General features: G+C 45.6%; 1 protein-coding gene across 14 annotated transcripts in view; it reads left to right on the top strand.

Moving 5' to 3' along the window:
• MTSS1 (MTSS1, I-BAR domain containing) overlaps positions 1 to 11,685 on the top strand; it is a 192,076-nt gene that overhangs the window by 155,616 nt on the left and 24,775 nt on the right. For 9 of the 14 annotated variants that reach the window (XM_014522180.2, XM_014522184.2, XM_014522178.2 and 6 more), the window contains one exon: positions 5,122 to 5,133. The exons of the other annotated variants lie outside the window; for them this stretch is intronic. In XM_014522180.2, the coding sequence (XP_014377666.1) occupies positions 5,122 to 5,133 (12 nt within the window). The remainder of the gene's footprint in view (positions 1 to 5,121; positions 5,134 to 11,685) is intronic. 14 annotated transcript variants of the gene reach the window in all.

The raw sequence follows: 11,685 nt of genomic DNA, 5'->3' as shown, positions 1-11,685 counted from the left end.
CCCCCCATCCCACCCGGGGTAGCTGGGGTGTTCCCCGAGGAGTGATGGGGCTCCATTCGACCCCACCCCACTCCAGCTCTCGCCAGGCTAAGCCCAGCTGGTAGCTCTATGCTGCTGCCTCCCCTACTTGACAGTGTTGGGGAGGGGCTGGGGAGAAGAGCAGTTCGGCAGCCCAATGTGAAAAATTAGCTCTGGAGGAAATCAAGTTCTCTAAGGTGTTCTGCTTTAGAGCACCTTCATCTAAGACCTCATTTGACCAGGGTTAATTTTTCACATGATTGGCCATTTAACCAATGCTCTATAGCTGTGCACATGTGTTACGTCACCGTTGTAGAACGCTTTCAGGGGCCCGATTTATATGAAAAATGTAACTTGTGTAAGCACCCTTAATGTCCCGGATTCAAGCAAGAATATCTCTTCCTTTCTTCTGTTTTCTGTGATGTTCCTAGCATGCTTGCGCTCTAGCAACAAATAACAAGATTATCTTCTACCAGCTCCACCTAGAACAGGGGCGGGCAATTATTTTGGGCAGAGGGCCGTTTACTGAGTTTTGGCAAGCTGTCAAGGGCCACATGGCAGGCAGCCCAGGGCAAATAAAAAATTTAGAAAATTAATATTTAGGGGCCCCGCGGGCTGGATAGAATGGCCTGGCGGGCTGCGTTTGGCTTCCCATCTGCATTTTGCCCACCCCTGACCTAGAATGTATTTTAATGACCTTAATGCTTTAGTGATGGGAGCACGAGGTAATGTTGAGATCTGGATTTGATTACACTTTAAGATATGGTTTGCTATCAAAATATATGCAACATTTCTGCCACATGAACTGGAAAGTGGCCATCTGGTCTTAGATAAAAGTATAAGGGCAGCTTTAGATGTAGGGATTTCTAGGATAAGCTGCTGTTCATCCCACAGACATGCCTACTTCACCTCCATCTGTTAGAATCCAGAGAGCTCTGAATGCATTTGGGCTCATCTCCTCTTATGAATTGCTTAGGCTATACTTTTATCTGATTCCTTGTGACAGCACTGAAACTCAATTTCTGACTCTCTAGGTCTGTAATTAGGAAGTATACTTCAGGTGTTTTTGCTTTTTTTTAATTGCGATCAAAATGTTTTGCGGTGTGCGTGAGGTGCGGTTTTTTTTTTTTTTAATAGGGATAAAATGAAGGGGAAAATATAAGTGCTAGAACTCTAAATAAGTCAAATCAGTGATTTTTGGATTCCTTTTTCTTCCAAGTTAGCCAGATGATAGTTGGCAAAACAACAGGTCTTTTATGGAAATGAAGGGATTGAAAATTTCTTGATGGATTTGGAGTAGGTTCACCACAGTCTTTTTTTGTGGTTACTTTATGAAAGCTTAAGGATGTAGTTTTCAACCTGTGGTCCACAGACCCCTGGGGTCCACGGACTGTCTGAAGGGTTCACGGAAGATCAATCAAAAGTAAGCAAATACTCACACTTACAGTTCATAGGGGTCCACATCTCCATTTGAAATTTTTCAGGGGTTCACAAATGAAAGAAATTGAAAGCCACTGAAGTAAGGCCATAAACAGATACTCACAGACTTTTTATTGATATAAATATAATATATTTCATTTATTACGGAGGACCAAATTACATGTCACAGCTTTCAAATTGTTCTCCGTTTTCTTTTGAACTTGTGGCCAGTCAGCCTTGGTATATGCAAAACACCTCTGGTTACCCTTCTGCTTATCTGTCCTAGAATTGAGGCCTCGGGGAAAAATCATCTGCTGTTAGAAATGGTCAAAGATGGTCTGACTTCAGTAGAGTTGTGATTAGTTTGTACCAGCTGAGGATCTGTGCTTATGTATATATAATTGTCCTGTCTCCCTTGGTTATAACCATTTTGGGGACAGTAAAGGGTTTACCATTGTAAGAGACTCTTTGTAACTAGTAAGCGTATCTTGCTTTTTTTAAAATATTAAATTGTTAGCTACTTTGACTGTAACCTGGAAAACAAAAAAATTAACTTCCATGTTTCCTGCTACACTGAACAGATCTCGTTGTGGGTTGGAACTCGAGTCCCCAAGCCTTCTCTTCCAGTTTCTTTGTGCAGCACTGTTTTCATGCAGGGCTTGGAGAGACTGCATGGCAAAGTGTTGAAGTCCAAAGGGCCTCATCAGAGACTTGCTCTCTCCTACTTGGGTGTGCATGTTGTGTAGGTGTGTTGTTGGTGGGGGGAGAGAGCGGGGAAGAAGGCCACTCACCGCATCCCTACACCGTGTAAACAAAACTCTCAAGGGTTTAAAAATATATTTATGGAAAGTGGGATTTTTTTTGGATCTAAATGAGTAGACCTTACACGAGGGGCTGTGAGCTTCATTGAGTCCCGAATTCCCAGTGTGCCCACACGTAACAGGGGCAGGGCTTAATCAAGCCTCAGTTGCTCCACAGCAACGGGTCCCATTACCCTGCAGTAAATGAAAGCTAAGCCAAGGCAATTCAGTTTTGCTTCATTCAGGGTATGGACAGGTGTTCAATTGGCACTAAGAATTTCCGGTACCATGAAAAATGTGGCAAGCAGCGTGCTATACAGGTGTTGCAGCCTGTTAGCTGGAGAGCTGCACAGGTGGGTGAGGAGCAATGTTCGGGAGTGAGATGGGTAGGCGAGGGTGGGGGCGGGGGGGGCAGTGTTAACAGCACAGGACTGGGGCCCAGGGCAGAGCCACAATCCAGTCCACTGCCCGCGGGTCCCACAGGCAGAACAGTTAGGGAGCAGATTGTAGCTCATTCCCAGTCTCAGCCTCGCGTTGTCACTGCCCCAAGATCCCAGCCCTGGATGCAGCTCCTTGCTCAGCTGTGTGCCCTGCCTGTGCAGCTCCCAGCTGGTCTCCATGGAGACCTCGGGATCGTGGGGCAATGACGGTGTAGGGCAGAGCCACAATGTGCCCCTGCACATCCCTGCCTGCAGAACTAGGACTTTGACCTGGACCCCCCATGCTGTCACACCCCCATGATCCCAGGGTCCCCAATTAGACTGCCTGGGAGCTGCATGGGCAGGTGGGAAGCTGCATCTGGGGCTAGGATTGTGGGGCAGGATCAGCACGGGGCTGGGGCCAGGGCAGAGTTGTGATCTGCTCCCTGCATGCTCCTGCTGCAGAACTGGTGTGGAGGCAGCAGCTCGTGGCTTGGCCCCATGCTTTCACCACCCCAAGATCCCAGGGTCTCCCTGGCCACGCCTGCCCATCTCACTCCTGGACACTACTCCCCGCCCACCATCAGCCCCATGCCAGCCAAGCGTCCTGCCCCTGGTGGTGGATGCAAGGTGTTTAGGCCGGGATGCCTGGGCAGTGGGGCTGGATCCAGCAGCAGCAGCTGCTGGAAGAAGCTGCTACTGCCAGGGCTACTGGAAAATAGTCTGGCCACTGCACCACCCCAGCCATGCTGCATGTGCCATGTCCTGGCCGAGCAGATCCAAGGGGCCCTCCATGGGCCAGATCTAGCCTATGGGGCCATATTTTGCCTACCTCTGCCTTAGATTCAGTCTCTGAACCTCCTTTTGTAGTAACACAGCAGTTTTTCAGTAAATTAATAAAATCAGTGTAGTAGCTTCCAGTGCTCCCCCCCCACCCCCTTCTCATTTTTGCTTGAGTAAGGTACAAAGTTAAGCATATTTTTGTTAGCTGATTTTTGGATGATGTTTTCATTTTGAATAATTAGCACAGCTGTGAAAAGTGTAGAGTATGACTATTGCTGTGTATACATTGTACTGAAGAGAGATGAATAAATTAGATCCTTGTATGCTCCAGTTTGATAGGAGTTGGGGATAGATACCTAAGTGAACAGATGACCATTTAAGTACCCTTCAGTCAGTTTTGTGTTACCGTCATGAATAGCTCCTTTTAAACTCTAGAATGTGCATGTTAGGATGTTTTCTGTTAAACTAACCACACTTGGAGTGATAACTGCAACTCCAGCCTGAGCATGGGATTGCAGACGGGGCTCACGGTTACCAGGGATTGGAGCATGTGATGCTAAAGTAGGAGTAATAACTCTTGGACGTTGGAACACTTTAAGGAAAAACCTTGATACAGACAAAGCCATGGTCTCTGAATGTTGCATTACTCACGACCCTGCCATGTACGTTCCACTGTATACAAAATAAGAGGAAGGTATCTGGCAAATCATTGGCAAGAAACCTTGATTGGATTTATCAGTTCTAGTTTGCAGAGGGATTTACTGTATTTTCTTGCATGTAACACACCTCACAATATTATACACACCTTGGTTTTTAAAAGGCAGAAGGATGATGGAAAATATCTTTTTCCTTCTAGCAAGGAGCTGAGTAGCAGCTAAGGAGCAGGCACTGGTCACTGTTCTGCCTATGGATTGCTGCACGTTTGACTTTATTTCACCCAGTAAGCAGCAGAACCTGCTTTTACTGTATTTCTGCATATAATCCACACTCCAATTTCCAACAGCTGGTCTTTAAGAAAAAGGTGCATGTTGCATATTAGAAAATGACACGCTCTTCTGAAGGATTTTTAAGGATAGTAGAAAACTTAGGGCAAAAGTTCTCATAGTAAGGACCTTGTTGTATGTCTCAATTGATTGGGGGACTAGTTTAATAAAGCTGCAAGAGAGCCTTCTACAGTGCCTTTAGTGCATGAGCACAATTTACAAAGCCCTGAGCTACTGTTCCCTGTGTGTCTACTGTTTTAAATGGAGGGTCAGGGAGAGTGGAAGATGGAAAGACATCTACCTTGTTCCAGTGTGCCAAGTAAATGAGTTTGACATTTCACTATATATATATTGTGTACCTTCCACAGGGACAAGCTCCCACATTCTTCCTAGGAAGAGCGAGTTGAACAGAGTTCACCTTTTATAAATTGCAAAATGAACTTTAAATCCTTTAAAAATAAAACTACTAGGCATGTAACTGGGAGCGTGTTTTGTTGCTGAATTGCTATAAATCAGTACTAGAAATTTGCCTTGATAAACTGCGCGGAAATAATCAACGTAGCCTGCTCTGCACTGACTCTTGGTGCTGATATTGATGTGTTAACACTAGGAATGCTGGAACACCAGTTTGACTTCTATTTTCCTTTTTGTGTCAATTTTGTATCCTGCAATTTCTCATCATGCGCACCTTCCCGACAGCTGAGGCTCTGGGTAAGTCTGTGCCGTGCTGTACCCCTGGTGGCTGGTTTATTGTAGTCCTTGCTGTAGCCTCTGGTTGTCTGGTCTCTGCTAGTGGCCTAGACTTTAATTCCTAATGAAAATAATGCCTGTTCTCAGTGATCTCAAAAGCCAACAACCAATCTAAGATCTTCTTTTCTTTGCATTTCACTGGAACATTGGAAAAGAAGGAAACCGATCTATAATGTGGGAGAGAAACTGCAGATTTCTTTTAGAAAGAGATTAACAAGCACTGGTAAGCTCAGGCCACGGTTGTGAGAAAAGTTGCTCTGAAGAAATGGTACATCATCAGACTCATGTTCAAACTGAATTTATTCCATATTGAAAGTAAAGTCTAGAGCTTGAAGTCCTTTCATGTCGTTTACGTAAACCTGTGATCCAAGTCTGCCCCTTCCCCCCCACTGTTTTTCTAATAATTTTTTTGAAACGTGCATGCACCTGTTATGATTAACAGCAAATTATGTGTAAATAGCTATACTGGAAAAGGGTGGAAATTAGGTTCTTAATTCTTTTTCCCTTTCTGTTGCTTGATTTGAGTGTTGAATCGGAGGCAATTTCAATCATCAAATTGGAAATTGAAAAGAGTTGCCTTGAGTCCTTTTGTGTTCAACTAATGTCTTAAGCTTCAGTCTGTTTCTCCTCGTTGAAACTGTGCTTTATATTCTCGGGCTTATTGAAATCTGCAAGCTTTTAAATGACTTTGAGCTGTCCTTGTAAGAGCAAATAGCAATTTTACGGTATTAGGGGCCAATCCAACTCCTTTTGAAGTTACTGGAAAGATTCCCATTGATTTCAGTGAGAGTTGGACATGAAAATTGCTTTTGAAGTTAGCAACAGCAGCAGCAAAATGTCTTTCTCCACGGTGCACAAGTGGAAACCAGTGTTTCTAATGGAAGGACTTCTCCAGCTTAGATTCTCCATCTCAGTGGCACGTGCCTCTGCGCAGACCTATGGCTGAAAGGTGCATTCTGGCCTAATTCATATTTTTTTCAAAGCAACAGAGCTCTGGATGTTTTCAGAAATAGGGTTGGGGATTGGTTCAGCGATTGGGCTTCTCAGGATTTTGTTCTGTAAGGGATTGCAGGCATTCCTTAGAGAATTTGGAGATGGATTTTGCAGTCTAACTTAACCTACTAGTTTTTATTTCTCAATTCCGAAAATAGTTGGTATAATACATCAGCAATAATCCTGTAATGGGCTTATATATGCTAACAAAGAACAAATACTTACTAGGTTTCTACCTGTCCAAAACATTTTGTTCTCAGACTATTTTTATTTCCAGATTAGACCAAGGGTGCTTAACCCTCCAGCCTGTGGGCCAGATTCACTGCACTATCACCTGATCTGAAGGGCTCCCCACATGTTTGCAGGGAGCCCCTGGGATATGGTTCTGTACTCTAGGTCAGGCATGCAGCCTGCTGTGGGGGCCCCCAGGCTGCGAGACCAGGTGGAGGCAGTGCAGGGTGCCTGGATCCTGATCTTGCCATGTGGGGTCTCATCTGGCCCACAGATGGGCTCAACACCCCTTATCTGGCACACCGGGCCAAAAGGTTGAACACCACTGGACTAGACCATGATGGTTGTTGACTCTTGTATAGTACTTGTACCAGCTACTGTACTGGAAAGTCAAGTTGACACACTGTTGTAGAAGAAATGGTTAGGGGAAAATGTGGGTGGTGGGGAGAGGGAGACACTTAGCTACTGAACAAGCATTTGCTGAGCAGTGTAAGGTCTGTTTTGTGTAATGAATTGAGTTAAAATACAATTTTAAAATTCTAGGTGGGCACCTGAAAGAGATGGGGAGAGCAGGCTTTGGGTCACCACACACACATAATGAAAAGCACAATTGGAGAGAGAGATCTATATAAACTTATTGCATTATACATATTGCATTATCAAGTTGGTCAATACTAGCTATAAACTTACTATTCAGACTTAAATACCGATTGCATTTTGAAATAATTGTATAGTTGAAAGCTGTTTTTATTTACAATGCATCATGAATGGCCTGCATGAAGTCATTTGGAAACTAGGTCATCTTTAACATCTCCCTTTCATGAAACTTTCAGTGTAAAAGATAGAGGCAGACAAAACTCTTGGTTTAGAGGCAATATTTTTTTATTAGACCAACTAAATAGTAGCCAAAAAAATATACTTTCTTTGCAAGCTTTCGGGTCCAAACACCCTGCATCAGGCTGAGGAGGATTCAAAGATCATAAAAGTTCTCCCAGGTAGAAAAGAAACGTCATCTTGCACAGGGGAAGTAGAGGATGGTGAGGTTTCCCTGGGCTTCAAAGTCCATTTGGGGAAAAAGTTGCTCTATGAATATGCAGATTAGGCAGGGACAAAGCTCATGCCTTCACTTGTAAACTTCATTGCTAAACAGGAAATAAGCAAAATTCAACTCCCTGCCAGATATCTGACACCTTCAGGGAAGAAGAAACCTGCTGGAGCTTTGTCCCTGCCTAATCTCCCTATTTACAGAGCAACTTCCTATCTCTGCTTTTTAGACCAACACAACTACAAGCTTTATCCCTGAAACATTGTAAAAGATAGGCATTTGACTTGGGTCCATGAGCACATAGTAGTAGTTCACTTGGACCACTGTGAAATTTGATGGTTTCATGCATGTTGATCATTGTAAGCTCTTCCAGGACTGAGGCAGCATATTAAGACTGTCCTATGGGTAGCAGTGGATTTATGTTAATATTGATGGGAGGCTGCTGAGTAGCTGTGACGAGCTCTATGAACCATTTGTTAGAAGTGTACCTGTCCATGTCAGCCAGCAAGTCCCACCACTGCCAGAAACCTGTTGCTTTCATCCCAGCAGGGAGGAGTCGGGACAGGGTTTCTCATCCCCTGTCTAGGTTCCAGTTACAGCAGCAGTAAAGATCAGTTTTGAGAAGTGAATGAGAATTTCTTCTTTTTAACTAGGTGCCATTGTGTTCTTCCATAGGTCCACTACCTAATGTACTGCATTTTCATCAGTGACTGGGACCATTCCATATTGGAGACCCGACAGAGAGCTGTTCCTCTGTCAAGCTGTTCAGTCCAATCCCCAGCTGATGCAGGAACATCCCATACAGTGCAAGCTTCCTGGCTTTTTAACTTTTTCCTAATAGGTCCATTTACCCACAATGATCTTTGCTGTCCCCTTCTGTTTTGGTTTAGGAAAACGCCTTCTATGTTTCTGGGCAAATAATTCATTGTTTCCCCATTTTCTGGGATGCTTATTATGCTGTTCAAAGATGCAAGGAAAAGGGCAGATGTAATTTATACCCTCCCATTATTTTATAATATAAAGGAGAAATGGTCTCATAAGGTGCCTGTAGATGTGTGGGGACACTACTCTGATGCACTGTAATTAATTTGAATCTGCTCCAAGGTGCTGTAATCCAAGTCGTCTTGATTAATCAAGTCTGCTAGAGCGTACATATTGGCATGCTCCAGCAGTCTCTGCATCTCGTGTATTCACTGTCCCCACACTTAAAAGCACCCTCACTGCTATTTTTAACTAAAGCTTGTCAATGAGCTTTAGTTAAGGCGCCCCCACCGCCATTTTGAAGCACAGGATGTTGACTACATGAGATGCTGCAGGTGCTTTAATTAGAGTGGCTCTCAGAGCCACTCTGATTAAAGTGCTGCTCCCGCTCACCCCCAGAGCATGTGTAAAGATGCCCATAAGGCTTATAAATACCATCTTTACCAATATTGTCACTCCAGTGTAATTTCACTGAACTTTTTCTCCCCATAGTATAAGAATTTTTACTATGTGGAAATATATCCAGATGTTTAACCCAAGATTTCTGTGCTGGAAAGAATAAGCATTTGTTCATGTTCCTTACTGATGCTTCCCTTAAGGTCACAAACAAAAAATAGTTCTGTTGATTTGTCAGGAAGGCAATAAACAATTTGAAACTTCCCTGAAGGGAAAAGCCTCAATTTGATTCATAGTGTTTGAAAATTAGATGTGACATGTGCACAGTTCCTTACTTTTTTGTTTGAATTGACATTTGACAGCTCCTTCACGTAAGTAAAAATGGTGAATTCAGGTTAGTCAAGGCAATAGGTGAGGAGTAAGTGGTGATCTGAGGTTTAATAGTGTGACTTTGGAGTTGCTCTGATCTGATACTTTAATGCATCAGGAGTGCAACATAAGTGCAGCACTGTTTGTTCCTTAGGCTAGGGACAGACATTCAAAAAGCCTGAGCCTGAATCGATTCAATTTTTGCAGGTTAGTCTAACCTGGCTAGGCTGAACCGGTTTGTAACCACACAGATATCCCCTTTGGACTGAAGAAATGCAGGCACATGCCTGCAGTGGCTCAGGCTAGAAGCTGGTGGGGTGGGGGGAGGAGGGTGGTGCTGGAACAGCCCTCCCTTCCCTTCCAGAGTGCTGAGCTGAGGGGGGAGGTGGGGTGTGGCCAGACCCTGGCATAATGCTCTGATTTCTCCTTCCTGCTCTTGACCAGTCCAGCAGAGAGTTGATAACGGAGCATTTATAAGCCCATCAGGAAAATAAGTCTCTCATTAGTTCAAGTTCTTCTTAAACAGCTTTTTCCAAGGAAGGAATGGAGGGACATTACCAGCTGACTTGTTGCTTAGCTCCAAAAAGCCCTAAGTGGACACTGTCCTGTCTGTCTTTGTCCCGTCTGCCTTACACAGACGCCTCTCGGCATAAGCTAGCATATCACATGCTGCTTGTGGTCTGTGATGTGGGAGAGGGGAGTGGGGAATCCCTGCTCGAGTGGGGGGGGCAGGGGGCACAGGGAAGCCAGGCAGACACTGCTGTGCCTGCTGTCTCTGCCAGAGCTCCAGCCAGGGAGCAGAGGGGCAAGGCGAGCCCAGCTCTCTTGCAGCCCTGGGCAGGGCTCTCTACTTCAAACATCTGGGATGCTGGGGGAGTCTGGCTTATCTTAAACCAGGAAGGGATCTAGGACAGACATTGCATAAAACAGTTTGACCCAAATCAGTTAAGTCTGATACTACATTCAATCAGGTTTATCTCAAACCGGTTTCAGCCATTTTCAAACTGGTTTATGTGTACTGAACATCTGTTCTGTTACAGGTTTAAACCAGTTTCTGATCACTTAAATTGGTTTATATGTAATATCTGTCCCTAGCCTTATTGAAGAACCAGCTTTGAGTCCTACAGAGGACTCATTCCTCAGGAAAGGACCAAGGACAATATGCCTCGGAGTGTAGGTTGTGCATGGCCCTGAAGACTGGCTTAGCAGCTTCTGCATTGTGGCTCATTGAACAGAGGTTGGTACAGGTTTCCTGTCCAAAGAATGGCTGAGAGTCCCTCTGGACTTGGTAGGTTACATAAAGGAACAAAACAAAAACTTTGTAAAAGCATAGGTGGTGCCCAAAAGTTGTGGGAGGCTACAAAAACGTGCTGAAGGGATTTGGGCAAAACGAAATGGCCTGATTCTGGTCTTGGTTATTTCAAGGAAATCAAAGGAGTTATACTGGTATAAAATGGGGTTGGGTTTAAGTACCCCAGGTAGTTGGCAGCATTCCTTGGTCTTTCACTTTCACCTGCTGTATCAGTAGATCCCTCTGACATTGTGACTGCATCTTTTGTCTTTTACATCAATAGATATTAGGGCTGTCAATTTAACTGCAGTTAATGTACGTGATTAACACTTTAATTGGTTCTTTTGTTAATTTTTTTAATGCATTAAGCACACACTTGGCTTTGGAGCCTGCTTCTGGGCTCTGCTCCAGGCTGCCCAGTGGGACATCAGTGGCAGTGCAGAGGACTGCAGGGCAGCCTGGGTGCAGGCTTCGAGGGGGGCGCACAGACCACATGAGCAGGCACAGCCTGCACTCTTTATGTAGAGCAGTGTCGTGCCAGTAAGTGTGCATGTGTGGGGGGCAGATCGAGGCCCCCAGGGTGAAGGAGGGAGTGGGGCAGGTGCTGGGCTGAATGGGGCCCTGGGGCCAGGTTGGGTCATGGGTGGAAGCTGCAGGAGGCTTGTCCAGGTATGTGGGGGGAGGAGGTGAGGAATGCAGCTCCACTGCTGCGTGCACCCCCGGGGGAGTCCTGGGGCGCACCCAGATTTGTGTGTAGGGTGGAAGCAGGCTGCCTTTGCCCTAGGAGCTGCGCAATGTCATGTTGTGCCTCCCACCACCAGGTCGGCAGGGGACATGGCACAGCCAGCGCGCAGCTCCTGGGGCAAAGGCAACAGGCCTCAGATCCTCAGCCCACCTCTGCCCTGTGCAAAAATCTGAGGGGCATGTGCCCCCTGTGCCTCCCGCAGGCATACCTGGACAAGCCTCCTGCAGCTTCGACCCATGACCCACCCTGGCCCCAGGGCCCCATTCAGCCCAGCGTCTGCCCCTGCCCCACTCCCTCCCTCACTGTGGGGGCCTCGATCTGCCCCGCACGCACGTTGAATGCAGTTCAACAAGGAGAAATGCAAAGTGCTGCACCTAGGGAGGAAAAATGTCCAGCACACCTACAGCCTAGGGAATGACCTGCTGGGTGGCACGGAAGTGGAAAGGGATCTTGGAGTCCTAG

Source organism: Alligator sinensis, unplaced genomic scaffold (genome assembly GCF_000455745.1).
Source record: "Alligator sinensis unplaced genomic scaffold, ASM45574v1 scaffold681_1, whole genome shotgun sequence".
Taxonomy (NCBI): Eukaryota; Metazoa; Chordata; order Crocodylia; family Alligatoridae; genus Alligator; species Alligator sinensis.
This window is presented reverse-complemented; position numbering and strand designations above follow the sequence as displayed.